At 42.7% G+C, this 21,211-nt stretch overlaps 1 protein-coding gene and 1 long non-coding RNA gene across 4 annotated transcripts in view; one reads left to right on the forward strand and one right to left on the reverse strand.

Annotated features, from left to right (window-relative positions):
- LOC140729079 (uncharacterized) overlaps window positions 1-14,917 on the reverse strand; it is a 42,433-nt gene extending 27,516 nt beyond the window's left edge. Inside the window, exons 1-2 of the long non-coding RNA XR_012099264.1 lie at window positions 14,848-14,917; window positions 96-191 (exon numbers count right to left, since the gene is read on the reverse strand). This is a non-coding gene — a long non-coding RNA (uncharacterized lncRNA). The remainder of the gene's footprint in view (window positions 1-95; window positions 192-14,847) is intronic.
- Window positions 1-21,211, forward strand: part of zfat (zinc finger and AT hook domain containing) — a 123,012-nt gene that overhangs the window by 91,687 nt on the left and 10,114 nt on the right. For 2 of the 3 annotated variants that reach the window (XM_073048381.1, XM_073048400.1), the window contains 4 exons: window positions 1,133-1,221; window positions 5,198-5,336; window positions 13,631-13,752; window positions 19,762-19,891. In XM_073048381.1, the coding sequence (XP_072904482.1) occupies window positions 1,133-1,221; window positions 5,198-5,336; window positions 13,631-13,752; window positions 19,762-19,891 (480 nt within the window). The remainder of the gene's footprint in view (window positions 1-1,132; window positions 1,222-5,197; window positions 5,337-13,630; window positions 13,753-19,761; window positions 19,892-21,211) is intronic. The other variant, XM_073048389.1, reaches the window with a different exon arrangement.

The raw sequence follows: 21,211 nt of genomic DNA on the forward strand, positions 1-21,211 counted from the left end.
AAGCTGCTGCTTGCTGTGCCTAATTTGTGATTATATCAATGTGTTGACCCTAGGACTGATCCTCCAAGATGTGAGAAAGGAACAAAGGTACTCACTCTTAGCACTGTTGACCCCTCAATGAGGTCTGGTGTATGTTCTCCCAACTTCCCCTTCCTGAAGTCCATAATCAATTCTTTGTTACTCAATTCTTGCTGAAATTGAATATCAAAGTTCAAAATAAAATTTATTATCAGAGAACATACGTATCACCACATACTACCCCAAGATTATTTTTCTGCAGACATACTTAGCAAATCTATAGAACAGTTATTGTAAACAGGATCAATGGACAACAAACTGTGCAAATGCATTAAATGCATAAATAAATAGCATTAAATAATAATGCTATTATTATTTAAAGAGTCCTTAAAATGAGACCATCGGTTGTGGAAACACCAGAAGTAGAATGAGTGTAGCTATTCCCTTTTATTCAAGAGCCTGATGGTTGAGGGGTAGTGACCGCTCTTGAACCTGGTGCTGCAAGTCCTGAGGCACCTGTACCTTCTACCTGATGGCAGCCACAAGAAAAGAGGATGGCCACGGTGGTGAGGATCTTTGATGATGGATGCTGCTTTTCTACAATGTTTCATGTAGATGTGCTCAATGGTTGGGAGGGTTTTCTGAATTCACTTCCTTTGCAGGATTTTCTGCTCCAAGGCATTGGTGTTCCCTTACTAGGCTGTGATGCAGCCAGACAGCATACTTTCCACCACACACGTATAGAGGTTTGCCAAGATATGAGGGTGTTGTTGCGATAACACTCAACCAGTCTGACTAACTCACTCCATATGTCTCCTCATTGTCATCTGATATTCTATCAACAACAGTAATTTCATTGGCAAATTTATAGATGATATTTGATCTTAGTCATGGGCTAAGCACATAACCTTAAGGTGTACCTATGCTTTTTGTCAGTTAAGATATACTATTAGCATTCCACACTGCTTTGTTTATATTTTATTTGATTCTGTTTATATTTTATTAGTCATATCGTTAATTTGATCAATCTTAACCAAGTTCCAGAGTGTCAGGTTGGTTATATAAGCAATACGTATGTATTTTATTTCAATCTCCATTGTTTTCTTGCTTGCAGGTAAACAGTTTAAGTGTACAGTGTGTGACTACACTGCTGCCCAAAAACCAAACCTTCTTCGGCATATGGAGCAACATGCTGCCTTTAAGGTAAAGATTAATTATCTATAATAAGGATTAGGAATCTTAACCATGTAGATAATGATTGATTTTCACTGTTTCAATTGAAGTCCATTTTTCAAAGTAATGCCATTATTCAGTAACACAAGAAATTCTGCAGATGCTGGAAATCTACAGCGACTCACACAAAACGCTGGAGGAAATGTACAAACAGTCAACACTTCAGGCTGACTTTTCTTCAGAACTGAAAGGAGGGGTGAAGGCACCAGAATAAAAAGGATGTGGGGGGGAAGGAAGATAGCTGGAAGGTAATAGGTGAAGCCAGGTGGGTAGCAAAGGTGAAGGGTTGGAGAGGAAAGAATCTGGTAGGACGGGAGAGTGGGCCATATGAGAAAGCGAAGGAGGATGGGCACCAGAGGGGGCTGATAGGCAGCTGAGAAGTGGTAAGAGGCCACAGTGGGGAATGGAAGAAGAGAGAAGGGGAGGGAATTTTTTTTCCCAGAAGGAGAAATCATTGTTCGTGCCAACAGGTTGGAGGCTACCCAGACGGACTATAAGCTGGTGGCTGAGGGTGGCTTCATCATGGCTCAAGAAGCAGCAATGGACCAACATGTCGGAACAGGAATGGGAATCAGAATTAAAATGTTTGGCCACCAGGAAGCTCCGCTTTTGGTGGATGGAGCGACGGTGTTCATCGAAGTGGTCCTTCAATTTACGAAGGGTCTCAGTAATGTAGAGGAGGTCACATTGGGAGCTGTGGGTACAATAGATGACCCCAGCAGCTTTGCAGGTGAAGTATTGCCTCACCTGGAAGGACAGTTTGGGACCCGGAGTGGAGATGAAGGAGGAGATAAATGGACAGATGTAACACTTTGGCTGCTTGCAAGGGTAAGTGCTAGGAGGGAGATTAGTGGGGAGGGATAAATAGATAAGTATATCACAGAGGCAGTGATTCCTGTGGAAAGTGGAGGCAAAGGGAAAGAAAGATGTGTTTGATGGCAGGATCCCTTTGGAGACAATGGAGGTTGTGGAGAATGATGTAATGAGGAAGCTGATGGGTTGGTAGATAAGGGTAAGAGGACCTCTATCACTATTAGGACGATGGGGTGAGCGTGGATGTTTGGGAAATGGAGGAGATGTAGGTGAGGACAATGTCAATGGTGGAGGAAGGGAAGCACCATTCTTTGAAGGAGGACGTCTCTGATATCCTGGAAAGGAAAGACATATCTTGGGAACATATGCAGCAGAGATGAAAAAAAGCTAAGAGAAAGGAATTGCATTTTTACAGGAAACATAGTGGGAAGAGGTATAGTCAAGATAGCCATGGGAACTGGTAGGCTTATAAAAAGGTGTCAGTTGACAGTTTGTCTCCCGAGACCGAGACAGAGAGATTGAGAAAGGGGAAAAAGGTATCAGAAATGGACCAGATGAATTTAAGGGCACGGTGGAAGCTGTAGAAAAAGTTAATGAAATTGACGAGATCAGCATAGGTGCATGAAGCAGCACCAATGCCGTCATCAATGTAACAGAGGAAGAGTATGGAAACATTACCAGAGAAGGGTTAGAACATGGTTCTACGTAGACAACAAAAAGGCAGGTGTAGATGGAGCCCATGGCTACCCCTTGAGTCCAGTGGAAGTGGGAGGAGCTGAAGGAGAAGTTGCTGAGGGTGAGGACCAGTTCTGCTGGACAGAGGAGGGCGGTTGTGATGGGGCACTGTCATTTTCCATATCTTCCGCCATCTTCAATAGAATCGTACCACTAAACTCGTCCTTCCCTCCTCACCGCTCTCCACTTTCCACACATATCTGTCTCTACGTGACTCCCTTGTCCTCTTGTTCCTCCCCACTGATTTCCCTCCTTGGCCCAAACAGCCCTTCCAGATGAAGTGATGTTTCACCTGCAAGTCCATCACAATCATCCAGTGCTCATGTGTAGCCTCCTCCACACTGTTGAAACCCCATGTTGATTTGGGGGACTACTTCGCTGAGCGCCTTCGCTCCATCTGCCACAACAGGTAGGACTTCTTGGCAGCCACCGATTTTAATTCTACTTCCCATTCCAGTTCCATGCCCTCCTCTACTGCCATGGTGAGGCCACTCTCAGGTTGGAGGAGCAAAACCTCAAATTCCATCTGGGTAGCCTCCAACATGATGGCATGAACATTGATTTTTCTAATTTCTGGTAATTTCTCCCCCTCTTCCTTTTTTTTTCCATTTCCTATTCTGGCTCACATCTCATCCCTTCTCTTCTCACCTGCTCATCACCTCCCTCTGGTGCCCACCTCCTTGCCTTTCTCCTGTGGTCCACTCTCCTCTTCTATCAGATACTTTCTTCTTTGGCCCTTTACCTTTTCCAATTATTATCTCCCAGCTCACCATCCCCTCTTCTCCCACCCATCCACCTTCCCCCTCAACTGACTTTACTTATCACCTGCAGGTGATTGTCCTTCCCCTCTTCCGATCTTCTTAATCAGGCTTCAATTCCAGTCCTGATGCAGGGGTCAGCCCAAAACATTATTTATGCCATTCCATGGTTGCTGCCTGATGTGCTGAGTTCCTCCAACATTTTGTGTGTGTTGCCTAATTATTCAGTTCCTCCCCCTCTCCCAACCTATGCATAAGCATTGAATAGTTGCAGTGTATTTGACATGGAAGTGCACAGGACATCCTCAATATTTTTAGCAAGTAATTTCCCTTTTTGCATTGTATTCATACTGATTTGGACACCATAGGCAGTTACAGATTCTGTTCCAATTTGGTATATATTAGTGCTCTGAGTCCTGCTTTTATAGCAGTTGCATCGTATTACTTGATGATTTGCCTTTCATTATCATTAGGCAGCTATTTCAATCGTGATTTCTGGAGCACTTGGTTTTGCTGACAATGATGCTACTATCGTTCTTTTGGAGATTTGATCATGGGGGCTAGTTGTTGCACTTGTGGCAATTACTTTCTAAATATTATCAGAATTACTGCAGGCTTTGTCAGAATGCAGTCCTTCCCAGGCCTTTGTTGTCAAAGTCAAGCTTATTGTCATATACACAAGTCCACATCCAGGCACTGGTGTGACTTCCTTATGACTGTATCTATTTGTTGAGCCCTGGACAAGAATTGAAAACTGCTGACATTCTTGACCATCGAACTTCCAACACAGAGTAGTGCAAGTTCCCTTCCTTCCCCTTCCTCGAGTCAGCAGTCAGCTCTTTCATTCTGCTGATGTTGACCGAGAGGCTATTGTTGTGGCACCACTAAACCAGGTGTCCTATCTCATTCTGTTAAGCTAACCCTTCACCATCTCTAATTCGTCCAAACAGTAGATAGATAGATACTTTATTGATCTCAAGGAAATGATAGTGTCACAGTAGCATTGCAAGTGCACAGGTATACAAGTATTACAAGAGAAGTACGAAAGAAGTTACTTCCAACAGTTTAACAAGAGGAGGGTTATCCCTTCCCTAAGGTGATGGATAATTGACTCTATGGATGTGAGGAGAATTTGAAAATGGGATTAACTTAGAGTTAGTGTAAGTGTGTGATAGATAGTCTTCATGGGTTCAATGCGCTGTAGGGTTAGCTTCCATACTGTCTCTCAAAGTGGAAGCAAGTCATCCTCAGCCCCAGAAACTGCAACAGTTACTGCCTTCATTGTTGCAGTAGGTGTTGCTGCCTCCTCTTACAGATCAGCTGGTGCTATGAGCCCAATGTTGGTTCTGTCTATTTTGAAAATGCAGGTGTTGTACCTGTCCCTGCCGTCAATACAAAAATTGCTGTCCTTCCATGTTATTAAAAGATGTTGCCATTGTTTCAGTTGTTCATGTAGGTGTTATCTGTTGTTGAGCTAGCTGTTCCTGCTTCCTTTACTGTTGGTGCTAATATCAATTCTCTTGTTATTTTTCCAATTGTTGATGCAAATAATGATGTAATCTCAGTAGTCTGGTGTAAACGTTGCTTCTGTTTGCTGCTGGAGTAGATTTTGATGGTAATGTTTTCCTTATTTACTTCAGCCTTTCCGATGTGCACTCTGCCACTACTCCTGTAACATGGCTGGATCACTGAAGAGACATTACCACAAGAAGCACCCCAATGATGAATATGTCAATGCTGGGACTGGTGTGCTAGCTCAGGAGAGTGTGGCGCAACAAGGTATCAAGAGTTCAAAATACTGCATGTTGCTTAAAGAAACATTCATTACTGTAATATTTTTACCTTGTGATGTAATTTTCAGTGTGACATCATCAGTGAAGGTTCTTTGACCTGAAATGTTAACTCTATTTCTCTTTGCACAAGTGCAGCCTGACCCAATCAGTATTTTTGGTATTTCATGATTTTGTTTCAGCATACCACTTCTTGCTAACTATTACATAGAACATAAGATTACAGCACAGCAATAGGCCATTCGGTCCACAGCGTTGTGCTGAACCAACTGAAAAGAACATCAGAAACACGCAAACACTGATCCCTCCTACCTACACCATGTCCATATCCCTCCATCTTCCTTACATCCATGTGTCTATCTGAACACCTCCTAAAAGCCTCTAATGCATTTGCCTCTCCACCATACCAGGCAGTGCATCCCAAGCATCCATGACTCTGAGTAAAAAATGTACCCCTCGCACCCCCTTGAGCCTACACCCCATCTCAACTACAATTAATGCTCTCTGGTATTGGACATTACATCCCTGGGAAACAGATACTCTCTGTCCACTCTATCTATGCCTCTCATAAACTTATAAACCTCTATTAGGTCTCCCCTCAACCTCCGACACTCCAGAGAAAACACCCCGAGTTTATCCAGCCTGTGACCTCTAAACCAGGTGGCATCCTGGTGACCTCTTCTGTACCTTGCCCAAAGCCTCAACATCCTTCCTATAGTGGGGCAACTAGAACTGTATGCAATAATCCAGATGTGACCTAACCAGAATTTTATAAAGTTGCAACACAAATCTTCCTTCCCAGCAATCGCTGGTCAGATTTTGTACTTCTATCCATTCTGGTTGTCTTCCATGATAACTTGTGGTTAGCAACATCAGATTTAAAAAGCAAATGGGCCTGTCAGGACTTTCTGCAGAGCTTAACATCCCTCTGGTTATTAGGTACCTGTCAAGGGCCAATAAAAAGGAGAAGTTTTTGTGTGAGGCTTGACAATAGCACCTGGGTAGTGTGAGAGATGACAGAGTTAGAGTGGGAGCCGAGGTTCTGGCTCAAGGTGCTTTGGTAAGAGAAATGGAGGCCTGGTGGAGGTTTCTGTCTCTCTCTTTATTAGTGCCTGGCTAGAGTTGTGAGAGTGGATCCCAGGGCAGTGAGTGGTGTGCTCCTTTTATGTGAGATTTTGGCAACCACCAGTCTTTTTGATTGCTACATCTGCAAGAAATGCATCCGGGTGCAACCCTCTACAGGTCGTGTTAGAGTTCTAGAGCTGGGTGACCTGTGGCTCATTTGGGAGATGAATCAGTTGATAGATAGGAGCTACAGAGAGGCAGTTACACTTGTGTTGCAGGAGGCAGGTAGCTGGGTGACTGTCAGGAGTGGGAAAGAATAGCAGACAGTGTAGAGAACTCCTGTGGCCATTGCATAGAAATCATAGAAAGAAAATCATAGAAAAAACCTACAGCACAATATAGGCCCTTCAGCCCACAAAGTTGTGCTGAACATGTCCCTACCTTAGAAATTATTAGGCTTACCCATAGCCCTCTGTTTTTCTAAGCTCCATGTACCTATCCAGAAGTCTCTTAAAAGACCCTATTGTATCTGCCTCCATCACTGTTGCTGGCAGCCCATTCCTAGCACTCACCACTCTCTGCGTAGAAAACTTACCCCTGACATCTCCTCTGTATCTACTCCCCAGCACTTTAAATCTGTGTCCTCGTATGACAACCATTTCAGCCCTGGGAAAAAGCCTCTGACTATACACATGATCAATGCCTCTCATCATCTTATATACAAGATGATCTTCCCTCAATCAGAAGCATCGTCTTGGATACCAGTCTGGGGGACAACCTACCGGGGGAAAGCTGCAGCAACTCCAGCTCAGAAGGGAAAGGAGCGAGAAGAGGAGAGAGATGATGATAGGAGATTCAGTTGTTAGGGTACAGACAGGAGATTTTTTGGACATGAAAGATACTTCACGTGATGATGTATTGCATCTCAGGTGCTAACATCAGGGACATCTTGGATCAGGACCACAGCATTCTGAAGAGCGGAGATGAGCAGTCAGAAGTTGTGATACATATTCTTAACGATGACATAGATAGGAAAAGCGATGAGGTCCTGAAGTGCGAATATAGGGCGTTAGGTAGGACGCTAAAATGGATGCCTCAGGTCTGGCATCTCAAGGGTGATGCCTGTGCCAAGCACCAGTGAGGGTAAGAATAGGATGATATGGCAGATGAAGGTGTGGCTGAAGAATTGGTGCAGCTGGGCAGCATTTAAGATTTGTGGGTCATGGGGGCTCTTCTGGGGTAAGTATGACCTGTACAAAAAGGATGGGTTACACCTAAACTAAAGAGGAACCAGGATCCTTGTAGGTAGGTTTGCTAAAGATGTTGGGGAGGTTTTAAAGTAGGTTGACCTGGGTTTGGAACCGGAGTGATATGTTGGAGGATGGAGTAGTTGGTGTAAAGGTAGATGCAACATGTAGACACATGTAGAGAGTCTGTGGGGATGGATAGGCAGTGGGGAGAATATATTTGCACTCAGTTGGATGGGTTGAAATGTGTCTATTTTAATGCAAGAAGTCTCAGGAACCAGATGATGAACTTAGAGCATGGATCAGTACATAGGACTACAACATTCTGGCCATTGGCTATCACAAGGAGAGGATGGCTGCTGGACGTCCCTGGCTCTAGATGTTTCAAAAGCACTGGGAGAGAGATAAAAGAGGTAGAGGAGAGGCATTGCAAATCAGCGGTAGTATCACAACTACAGAAAGGGAACATGTTGTGGAGGCATCATCCACTGAGTGGGTGTGGATGGAAGTCAGAAACAAGAAGGGAACAAACACTTTTGGGAGTGTTCTATAGAATCCCGAGTAGTAACAAATTCCAGGAAAGTGCAGAAATACCAGGGTGGTTGTTGTGGGTAACTTCGACCTCCCTAACATTGTTTGGCACCTCCTTACTGCAGAAGTTCTAGAGCGGCAGAATTTATTAGGTATGTCCAGGAAGAAGTCCTGACACATTATGTGGACAGGCTGACTAGAGAAGAGTACTAGTGGATCGAGTACGAAGCAATGAACCAAGTCAAAGGATGGATCTCTTAATGTGTGACATTTGCGAGACAATATAGAAAAGTAATTATTTTGGGGGGGTGAATTATGATGTGATTGGACAAGAATTTAGGAGCATAAATTGGGAACGGATATACTTGGAAAATGCACGGTGGGCATGTTTATAAGTTAAATATGTAAAGTAAATTTATTACCAAAGTACATCTATGGCACCATATACAAACCCGAGATTTGTTTTCTTGTGAGCATACTCAGTTAATCCAAGAATCATGAAGGACCACATCCAGCAGGGCAGTCAAACAGCCAGTGTGCAAAAGACAACAAACTGTGCAAATACAAAAGAGAAAGTAATAGTAATATCCCCCCGGTTCAAGAATCCAATGATTGAGGGATATTAACTATTCCTGAACCTGGTAGTGTGAGTCTTGAGACTCCTGCGCCTTCTTCCTAATGACAGTGGCAAGAAGAGAGCATGACCTGGGTGCTCAGGTCCCTGATGATGAATGGTGCTTTCCTCCGATGCTTCATGAAGATGAGCACAGTGGAGGGGAGGGCTTTATCCACTACTTTTTGTAGGATTTTCTGTTCAAGGTGTTTCCATACCAGGACACGTGATACTGTCTACCACACATCTATAGAAGTTTGTCGAAGTATTAGCTGTCATGCCGAATCTTCACGAACTTCTAAGGAAGTAGAGGTACTACCGTGCCTCCTTCATAATTGCACTTACATGCTGGACCCAGGACAGTTCCTCTGAAATGATAACACTGAGGAACTTAAAGTTGCTGACCCTCCCCACTTTTGGCACCCTGATGAGGACTGGCTCATGGACCTCAGATTTCCTCCTCCTGAAGTCAATAATCAGCTCTTGGTTGAGCTGACATTGAGTGAGAGGTTGTTGTGGCCCCACTCACCCAGATTTTCAGTCTCTCTCCTATATGCTGATTCATCACTACTTTTGATTCAGCCAATGACAATGTGGAACTTGTTTAAGGAGCACTTCCATGGGGCCCTGGTTTGGTTTGTCCAACTAAAGAAGGTGGAGGGAAGGAACAATGGTTGACAAGAGATGTAGAACATGTAGTCAAGAGGAAGAAAGAAATATACTTAAGGTTTAAGATATTAATTTCCAGATAGCAATTTCTCCCAGTTCTTTGTTCTGTTTCCTCCCTCAACCAACAATGTCAAGAACATGTATTTCATTGTTGCTGAAGGCAAGTTTTATTTACAGTCCAAAAGTAATTCACTTTCTCAGAACTCTTTTTTAGTGTGTCTTATAAGTTTAAAGAACACAGTATCGACCCTTCGGTCCACAATGTTGTGCCAACGTTTTAACCTAGTCCAAGATCAATGTAACCTCTCCCTCACTCCCACACAGTGCTCCATTTCTCTATTATTCTTGTGCCTACCTAAGAATCTCTTAAGTGTCCCGACCACCAGCCATGGCAGTGTGTTCCATGCACTTACCATGCTTTGTGTTTAAAAAAGAACTCCCTCAAACATACCCACACAGCAGGCCAGGTAGCATCTATAGAAAAGAGTACAGTCGACGTTTCGGGCCAAGACCCTTCATCGGGACCCTTTCATATTAGCCAGTTCTACAATGAGAAAAGGTGCTCGCTGTCCACTCTACCTAGGCCTCTCATCATCCAATGCATGTGACAGTAGTAAACCAAGTTGCCAATTTTCATGGTTTTTAAACTTACTCATCATACCTCTTACCCTCAATGCATATAATAAACAGCAATACTGTTCCTAGTTCTGATCTTCCCCACGTTGTTTCTGATGATTGTTCATTAGCCTGAAATAGCAACAGCTCCTCTTTCTTTTGCACACTTTCAGAAAGTTTTAGTCTGAAATTTTAAAATTTTTCATTTGGCTTCACCTCTCCGTATTCCTGTATTTTGTGTCATTTTACAGTTTTACTGTTGAATATGTTATCTTTCCACATATCAGCAGCTTTAACTCTGAGGGGATTGCATTCCAATTAAAGAAAGCTAACTTGTTTTGAGGTGGCTGAATTTAACAGTAATATGTCACCCAGTGCTCAAAAAAGCAGACTGAATAATTGGCCTGGAAGACTGTTATAAATATGAATTGTAACAGAAGCTGCTTCTGTGTTCGATCTGATGAGCTCTGCGAGAAGGGACATAGCTCACAGAATTGCCAGCAGTTTATCTTCAATGCAAGCATCCTGCCATGCATTTGAAGTGCTAATGATTTCTCCTTCAGATAAGAGAATCCTGTTGTGCACATCGTTCGTGTTCTGTTTTATTTCCAATTTACAGCACTTGTTGTTTTGCTTTTAACTTCCTTATTCTTTGGAACTATCATTTTAGTTCCTTGGAGATGAAAAGCTGTCATGTCTCCTGCAATCGAGATAATCCGGTTTACCATCAAGGAGATGCACCACTAGATTAGCTACTGTACATAAGTACTGTGACTCACCCAAAATCCTTATCGTCATCTGAAAGGCACTGGTCATAGTTTTTTAGGGAATACTTCCTTCTTGCTTGATGAGTTGAGCTCCAACACCAGTCAAGGAGGACAAAGCAGCCCACTTGATAAGTACCCCATTTATGACTCTAAGCATTTATTCCCTCCACCTGCTGTGCACAGTGGCTGCAATGAGTAGCACCTGCAAAATGCAGCACAGTTATTTGCCACGGCTAACGCATTAACACTCCCCGGAACTTCAAGAAGTGCAAGGGTAGCAGACACACGGGAACATAACTACCTCCAGTTACTTTCCATGTCACAACATCCTGACTTGGGAATGCTTTGCCAGCCCTTCCTTGTCACTGGTCTAAATTTCTCGTCGGCAGTGATGTGGGAGTTCCTCCACAATATTATTCCTTCAATGCCCAAGTAACACGTGAACCATTGAATGAATACAATAAAGCTTCCTTGACTGGTTCCAGGGATAGCAGCTTTGGCATATGAGGAGAGCTTGTATAGTTATAACCTGAATTCTCTAGAACTTTGGAATAATGACAGATCAGCTCATTGAAACTTCACAATGCCAAATCCCCTTAAGATGCTAAGAATGTAGAGGCACCAGCTTGCTTTCTGAGCCAACCGCATGATTGCATCTACGTTCTGAGCCTAGAACAGGTCATCCAAGATGTTAACACTCAGGAATTAAAGGGTCTCCGCCACTGACTCACTACGGAGAACTACCACATGGTCTCCCTGCTCCTCCTTTCTGAAGTCAGTGATTAACTCCTTAATTTTGTTCATGTTGAGCAAATGGCACCACTCAACTAGGTGCCCTAGTTGACTCATGTACGCTAACTTGGCCAACAACAGTGGGATCATTGATGAATTTATATACAGGTATGGCATAAAGAGTTAGAGCAGGGGGCTGAGCATGTAGCTGGATTGATGATCAGTGAAGTACTGACTGACATCTGATGATCAGCAAGTTAAGGACCCAGTTATAAAGTGAGGTAGGAGTCCAGGACTTAGAGCTTGGCGAAAAGATTGCAGGTGATGTTGAATGTAGTTAATGAACAGCATGCATATGTATTACTGTTCATAGAGAGCTGTTTTCCTGTAAGATGGTGCCAGAGAGAAGTGATATTATATAGGCACAAAACTTTATATTTATGTTCTGAACGTTTAAACCTCAAATCTGCAGCCAGAAATATTGCAGAGCTTTATAAATGCAAAGCAGGCTCAAAAGGCAGGCTAGCCTACTTCCTGTACATGACCTTATGAAGCTATTTAATTTATCTGAAAGCTTATCATATACATCTGGGGAAAGAAATCTGCTGTCCTTTCTTGATTTCACCTATATATAGCTCAGTTCCACACTCCAGGTTAACTTTGAACAAAATTATAATTTGAAGAATAGTTAAATCACTGGCAGAAAAAAAGAGCATTGCCCTTTACTATTTTTTGAGAGTCATATATATGGTATTATCGATCTGATCTCTCAATTTCATATAAAATCGTTATTCAGAATTAATTGCTGATACCACTCCAAACCTGTAAACAAAATAAATAATTTGAAAAAAGTACTGACAACCAGCAAGATTTACATGCTGATTTTCACTTGTTAGATTTCTATGTCATGTCGTATTTCCATCTTCACAAGTCTTCTATAAAGTATTATCAAGCTGACCTTCCAACGTGAGTGTCTGCTCTTCCCCCTTCCAAGGAACAATTGAACTGCTGAATATGGATGGAAATGCAAGGCAGTTGAGATGGGAAATTATTTCTAGCTGTGAACCCTGAATTCCTGCGAATCTAGCTAAACTTTATATAACCAGCAACATATTGTTTCTTAAATGCGATCAACTCTTACAGTTAATTCTATATTCTAAACAGGGGAATGTCCAAAAATCAGAGGTGCAAAGAGACTGGGGAGACCACGTGCAGGACTCCTAAAGGTTAACTTGCAGGTTGAGTCAGTGGAAAGGTAGGCAAATGCAATGTTGGCATTCATTCCAAGAGGACTAGAATATAAAAGCAAGGATGTAATGCTGAGATTGCTCAGACCACACTTGGAGTAAGCAGTGTTGGACTCCTTATCGAAGAAAAGATGTGAAGGCATTGGAGAGGGTCCAGAGGAGGTTCATGAGAATGCTTCCAGGATTGAAAGTGTTAATGTATGAGAAGCATTTGATTGCTCTGGGCTTGTACTAGCTGGAATTTAGAAGAATGAGGGGGATCTCAATGAAACCTATCAAATATTGAAAGGCCTGAGTAGAGTGGATGTGGGAAGAATGTTCCCCATAGTAGGTGAATCTAAGACCTGGGGCACAGCCTCAGAATAGAGGGACTTCCATTTAGAACCAAGAGAAGATGGAATTTCTTTAGCCAGATGGTGGTGAATCTGTGGAATGCATTGTCATAGATGGCTGTGGAGGCCAAGTTATTGGATATATTTAAAGTGGAGGTTAATAAGTTCTTGATTAGTCAAAGGTTACGGGGAGAAGTCAAGAGAATGGGGTTGAGAGGGTTAATAAATCAGACTCAATGAGCCGAATGGCCTAATTCTGCTCTTACATCTTATGGTCTTAATTTTCAGAAATTTTTCACATTAAATTAGCATTTAATTCTCAGTTATTCTGAATATAATATTGAAAGTCACCGATCATTGAAGTCAGGATGCACAAAACTGGTTAATGATACTTTGAAGTTTCAAAAATAGCTAGATTATTAGAAGATTTTTTAAAAAGAAAATTAATTTACTCTCTCTTATAAGGTGGTGTAAAGTGTCCGGTCTGCAGTTTTGTTTATGGTACCAAATGGGAGCTGAACAGACACCTGAAAAACAAACATGGATTGAAGATTGTGGGCAGCATAGAAGGAGAAGCCATAGAACAGGTACTTACTTACCTCTCCTCTGAAGATGCTAGATCTTACTTGGTTCTTGTGCTTGATTGAGTTTGAACCTTAGTCATCTCATCAGAAGACCACAGTCAGTCTGGATTGGAAATAATTTCTCCTCCTTGCTAACAATCGAGACAAGCGCACCTCAAGGGTATGTGCTTAACCTACTGTTCTACTCTCACTACACTCGTGATTGTATGGCTCATTCACCATTTGTAAATTCGCCAGTTGCACATCCATTGTTGTCAGAATCTCAGGTGATGATGAGGAGGCATACAGGAGTGCGATGGATTGGTTGGTTGATTGGTGTCATGACATCTACCTTGCACTCAATGTCAGAAACACCGAGGAACTGATTGTGGACTTCAAAACGGGGAAGTCGGGGAACACGTACCAGTCTACATTGAGGGTTCAGCAATGGAAAGGGTGAGTAGCTTCAAGTTCCTGCGTGTCAACACCTCTGAAGACCTATTCTGGGCCTAACATATTGATGCAATTATGAAGAAGGCATGTCAAAAGCTATATTTCATTAGGTGTCTGAGGAGATTTGGTATGTTACCAAAGACTCTAGCAAATTTCTACAGATGTATTGTAGACAGCATTTGGACCAGTTGTACGACTGTCTAGTATGAAAGTGCCAAGGCACTGGATCAGATAAAGCTGCAGACGGTTGTAAACACAACTAGCTCCTTCATCAACACTAGCCTCCCCACCATCGAGGACATCTTCAAAAGGCAGTGCCTCATGAAGATGGCATCCAAGTTTAAGGGCTCTCACCATCCAGGACATGCCCTCTTCTCGTTACTACCATCAGGGAGGAGATACAGGAGCCTGAAGACACACATTCAACGTTTTAAGAACAGGTTCTTTCCTGCCACTGCCAGCTTTCTAAATGGACCTTGAACCCATGAACATCACCTTACTTTTTGTTCTCTTTTTGCACTACCTATTTACTTTTTATATTTCTCAGTGTAACTTGTAGTACTTTTTACATATAGTACTCTAATGTTCTTGCAAAACAAGATTTAGTAACATATGACAGTGATAGCAATGCTGGTTCTGATTCTGTCATAGAATAGAGTTCCTTACCTATTTTTTCTTGTATTTGGTATTGCTGGTAAAACCAGCTTCCTGAACCACTGCACTCTTCTGATGAAGGTATTTTCTTAAGGATATTGTGAAGAGAGTTCTAAAGTTCATTCCAGTCAATAATGAAGGATTAGTAATATATTTGCAAGCCAGATTGGTGTATAACTTGAGGAGAAGCCTGCAGGTAGTGACATTCCTTTTAATAAGAAACAAAATAGACTTCCATTCATATACTTGCTCGACCATGAGTAGGATTGTAGCTTTTACTTCAGCACAACTTTCATAAACTAACTCTTTTATTCTCTAAATATCCAAAAGTCTACCAAGCTCTGTCTTGGACATATGTAACGACAGGACCTCCATAGGCCCCTTGGTTGAAAATTCCAGAGTTTCTCTGCCCTTTGGGTGAATGGGTTGGGGTGGCTCGGTTAGTAAAAAATGAAATCAAATCCTTAGAAAGAGGTAACATAGGATTGGCAGAATTCTTGTGAGTAGAGTTAAGAAACTGCAAGGGCAAAAAGATGCTGATGGGAATTATGTACAGGTCTCCAAACAGTGGCTAGGATGTGGTCATCATCATAGCTTGCCACACCAGACAGCCAGCCACTCTAGTGTTGTTTAGTTGATATTGAGCAGCTAAATCAGCTGAGAGTGGGCAGTTGCGCAGAACATGTTCAATGTTCTGCACCCTTTCACCAGAGGCGCCAGAATACGGTTACTGTTTACAATGGAAGATAGAAAAGGCATGTAAAAAGGGTAATTTTATGCTTCTCATGGAAGATTTCTTTTTTTTTCAATATGCATGTAGAGGAAAATCAGATTGGTGCTGGATCCCAAGAGAAGGGATTTGTAGAATGCTATGAGATGGCTTTTTAGAACAGTTTGAGGTTGAGCCCACTAGGGGAACAGCAATTCTGGATTGAGTGTTGTGTAATGAACTAGATTTGATTAGGAATCTGAAAGTAAAGGAATCCTTAGGAAACAGTGATCATAATATGATAGAATTCACCCTGTAGTTTGTGAGGGAGAAGCTAAAATCTCTTCACTTTTGCCCTAAATCTATATCCTCTAGTTTTATCTACCTTTGAAAAGGGTAGAAGTCTCTTGCAGTCTAGCCTATCTATTACTCTCATAATTTTATCTACCTCAATCATGTCCCCTCCACTCCAAGGAAAACAGGACTAGCCTCTCAGTCTCTCTTCTTAACTGAAATGGTCTATCAAAGCAACATCTCAGTGAATTTCCTCTGCATTGTTTCTGGTACTATCACATCCTTCCTACGGTGTAGTGACCAGACTGCACACAGCTGAGATCTGACCAATGTTTATTTATTTAGAGTTACAGTGCATCTCTAATGGGCCCTTTTGACCCAACCAGCCACACTATCCAGCAATGCACCTATTTTATTCTAGCCTAATCACAAGACAATTTACAATGACCAATCAACCTAACTGGTACGTCTTTGGACTGTGGGAGGAAACCAGAGCACCAGGATGAAACCCACATGTTTTACAAGGAAAACATACAAACTCCTCACAGACAGCGCCAGAATAGAACTCTGAAATGCCCCAAGCTGTAATAGTGTTGTGCTAAGTGCTGGAGCAACTCAGCAAGAGAGGGGGAAGAAATTAACGGCAATGAAGAAATCAATGTTCGTGCCATCAGGTTGGAGGCTCCCCAGACAGAATCTTCCCCATCTGTGTGATACCCACTCCCTCCTGTCTGCAGGAGCCCCCCCCCCCCTTCCCTATCTGCATGCCCCCTCTTCCCGTCTGTGTGGCAATGAAGCATGACCTTCTTTCTGTTATGTTCGGTGCCCCAACTGCAGAAGGCCAGTATATCATATACCTTCTGAACAACATTATCTGTCTGTAATGCACACTAGGGTCCATCTATTCCTCAGTTCTACCTAGGACCTTACCATTCATGGTGTATTTCCTAGGAAATCTTACAGAAACATATAAAACTATGAAAGGGGATAGGTGAGATAGAGGCAGGGAAGTTGTTTCCACTAGTAGGTGAGATTAGAACTAGGGGATATAGCCTCAAGATTTGGGGGAGTAGATTTAGGACAGAGATGAGGAGGAACAACTTTTCTCAAAGAGTGGTGAATCTGTGGAATTCTCTGCCCAATAAAGCAGTGGAGGCAACCTCAGTAAATATAGTTAAGACAAGGTTGGGTAGACTTTTGCATAGTAGGGGAATTAAGGGTTATAGGGAAAAGGCAGGTAGATGGAGATGAGTCCATGGCCAGATCAGACATGATCTTATTGAATAGCAGAGCAGGCTCGAAGGGCCAGATGGCCTACTTCTCCTCCTATTTCTTATGTTCTAGCCTCACTGGCATTCCCCAAAATGCATCTGCTACTTCTGAGCCCATTTCACCAATCAGGACTTCAACCAGGCCAGCTTGAAGAAATCTCTTACAAACACGTCACCTGTGGAACCAGAAGAGGCTGCCCGCTTGATCAACGATGCACCACTATCAAGAATGTTCACCGTGCCACCCAAGCCCATTACCTGACTGTGCTCCTCCTCCTGGCATGTAGAGACTGAGGGCCACAGCATCAGTGTAGATGGGTGTTGCAGACATGTGTAGATGAAAGTGTGCCTTCAGGAACATACCGAGTGTACCCAAACCAGAACCCGTGGATGAATCAGGAGATCCGCAGTCTGTTGAGGTCTAGATCTATACCATTCAGGCCTGGCAATTCAGATCCCTACAAGAAGTCCAGTACAACCTGCTGACAGCCATTGTAAGAGTAAAAAAAGGCAGTTCCGTATGCAATTAGCAACACAGGATGCTGTGGCAGAGATTGCATGCTCTTACTTCCTATAAGGCGAAACCTACGACATTAGTGGCTATAATGCTTCACTTGCTGATGAGCCCAATGCCTTTTATACACATTTTAAAAGGAAGAATAAAACTACATCTGTGCAAATCCTCACATTATCTGGTGACCCTGTGATCTGTCTCGGAGGCCATCATCAGAGTGTAAACCTTCACAAGTCATTAGGGCCTGACGATGTTCGTGGCAGAGTACTGAAAACCTGTGCTGACCAACTGGCTGGAGTGTTAAAAGACATCTTCAATCTCTCACTTTTTCATTCAGACGTTGTGCTTTAAAAAGGCATCAATCACACCGGTGCCCAAGAAGATTTGAGTGTGTAGCCTCAACAACTATCACCCAGTAGCAGTCATATCTACTGTGATGAATTGCTTTGAGAAGTTAACATTGCTAGGATTAACTGCTGTCTGTGCAAGGACCTGGACCTGTTGCAATTTGCGTACTTTGACAAGAGGCCCAGAGTGGATGCAAAATCATTGGCTCTATACTCAGCTTTGGAGCACCTAGACAACAGCAAATCATGCATCATTTATCAATTGCAGCTCAATGTTCAGCACCATCAACCCCTCATTACTAATCAACAAGTTTCAAAACCTGGTTCTCTGCTTCACTCTGCAACTAGATCTTTTAACTTGGTTATCACAAGACCACAGTCAGTGTAGATTTGTAATAACATCTCTTCCCTGCTGACTACCTCAAGGATGCCTGCTTAGCTCACTGCTGTACTCTCACTACTCTTGTGATCGTGTGGCTATGCACAGCTCAAATGCCATGTATAAATTTGCTAATGACCCTACTGGTGTAAGCAGAATCTCAGATGGCAACGAGGGGGTGTACGGGAATGAGATACGCGGTCCGATTGAATGGTGTTGTAACAACCTCGCACAGAACATCAAGCAAGACCAGGAAATTGATTCCAACAACACACACAAAATGCTGGAGGAACTCAGCAGGCCAGGCAACATCTATGGAAAAGAGTAAGCTGACGTTTCAGGTCGAGACCCTTAAGCAGGACCCATGGACATCAGAAAAGGGAAGTCCTCCTTCAGAGATCAGTGGTGAAAAGGGAGACCAGGTTCAAGTTCTGGGGCGACAGCATCTTGGAGTATCTCTCCTAGGCCCCCCCAGTGATGCAATCACAATGAAGGCATAGCAGCAGCAACTCTTCATTTGGAGTTTGAGAAGATTTGGTATGCCACTGATGTCTCTTGCAAATGTTTATAGATGTATCGTGGAGAGAATTCTGACTGGTTGGCATGGGTCCTCCAGTGCACCTGCAGAGAGTTGTAGACTCAACCAATTGATCTCGTGTGCAACCCTCCCTGCCATCGAGGACATCTCCAAGATGCAGTACCTTAAGAAGGTAGTTTTCATCACTAAGGACTTTCACCTCCTGGAATATACCCTCATCACTGTACTTTCGGGAGGAGGTATAGGAGCTGGAAGATGCACATGCGATATTTTAGAAGCAGCTTCTTCCTCTGCACCATCAGGTTTCTGAACCGTCCACGAGCCACAAACACTGCCCCATTATTCATCTTTTACACTATTTATTTACTTCAGTAACTTATCTAATTTTTATGTCTTATACTGCATAACTGCCGCAAAACTGCAAATTTCATGATCAGTAATGATCAACCTGATTCCGATTCTCACACCAATACCATCCTGTAGCTTAAGGATTGTCAACATTTCCCACCAATCCTAATATCATCACTTTGCTTTGCTCAGTCATCATAAAGCAAACAGCTGGAAATTGATATTAGAAGTGATGAAGCTCAACCCAGTGGAAAGCAGAAAGGAGAGATAGTATTGTTAAACATAGTGAAGGTTTTCAGTTTACGGTCCTACATCTGGCTTCATTATGAGGATCACTGATGAAGAAAAAAATAATAAAGCTTTTCTCCACTCCTGTCCTTAGACTGCCTGATGCTAACATTGAGTGAGAAAGCTTGAAAAAATGTAATGTTCATTCACTAGTAATCACACTTTTTAAATTGAATAAATGAGAACTATTTATGTTGAGGGAAGTGATTTTGGACATGTTTGTTTTTTTTTTGTACAGCAGGTTCTCGAAGCTCCTGCAGAGCAGACTCAAACACAGTACTTTCACATAGCAGAGAGTGAAGAGGATGTGCAAGGAGCCCAAGCAGCTGTGGCAGCTCTTCAAGACTTGCGGTACAATACAGAGAATGGTGCGTAAAGTGTAACATGTGGCCACGTTGGTTACTTTAACTCTCTAATATAAACACCAGTTTTGAATTACTGTGAGCCAAGATCATTTCAAAGTAGTAATCTAAGAGTATGTAATTAAGTTACACAGTTAAGGTTTAGAGTATTTTGTTGAAGATTGGTTTACAGACCTCATAAGCACCTGATATCTACAAACGTTTGTAGTTGGTAACATGTGCAATGATTCATATAAGAGTTAGTGTAGTAGGACATATAGAAGTAACCAGCACTTTGGTGAATGGGAGTGTATAATAAACTAGTAAGTAGGAAGGAAGGAATTTACATAATACCTGGGTTGAAATCTATCATTATCATCAGGTTAAGGACACCATCATATTAATACCAGCCTAGTTTAAGTCACGCATAAACCATGTTTAAATTTCCTTTCTGAGCAACTTATTTATTAAGGAGTCATAGAATACCACAGAGCAAAAATAGGCACTCCAGACCATCTAGTCCATGGCAGCCTTGTCTTCTGCCTAGTCCCACCTATAAGCAATTGGACCATATCCCTCCCTACCTCTCCAATCCACGTACCTATCCGAGCTGATTTGAAGAGCCTGAGAGTGTCTTCAGGCTGGATGGTGAAATCTGGGCCCCGGGCGAGTCACTGGGCAGTGTGGTCAAGGCTTGGAGCCTTTTGTAGCAGTGTTGCCTAGGTCCTAGTGTGAGGTACAATAGACAAGTTAAACACCGGCCCAGGTTGGAGGCAAGAGCTGACTTTGCTTGCTCTCTGCGATGTTCACTCCTCCCTACAGGGTACTGGAGCCTTTTGCTGTTCAGTTGTTTGGTCAATTTAAACACCGACTCAGATAGACTGAAAAGACAGGGTGTCAAGATCGGAGGCGAGAGCCAGCTCCGCTCGTTCTCCACAGTGGCCATTTACTTGGATTTTCAGAAAGCATTTGATAAGATGCCACACATGAGGCTGCTTAACAAGATAAAATCCTATGGTGTTACAGACAAGATACTGGCATGGAGAGAGGAATGACTGATAGGCAGGAGGCCGCGAGTGGGAATAAAAGGGGCCTTTTCTAGTGGGTTGCCGGTGACTAGTGGTGTTCCTCAGGGGTCAGTATTGAGACCACTATTTTTCACATTGTTTGTCAACAATTTAGATAATGGAATTGATAGCTTTGTGGCAAAGTTGTGCCAGAGGTAGGTGGAGGGGTAGGTAGTGCTGAGGAAGCAATGCGATTAATTGCAGCAGGACTTAGACAAATTGGAGGAATGGGCGAAAAACTGGCAGGTGGGACATTTATGATAATGTATTTTAGTAAAAG

This window comes from Hemitrygon akajei, chromosome 1, assembly GCF_048418815.1.
Source record: "Hemitrygon akajei chromosome 1, sHemAka1.3, whole genome shotgun sequence".
Taxonomy (NCBI): Eukaryota; Metazoa; Chordata; class Chondrichthyes; order Myliobatiformes; family Dasyatidae; genus Hemitrygon; species Hemitrygon akajei.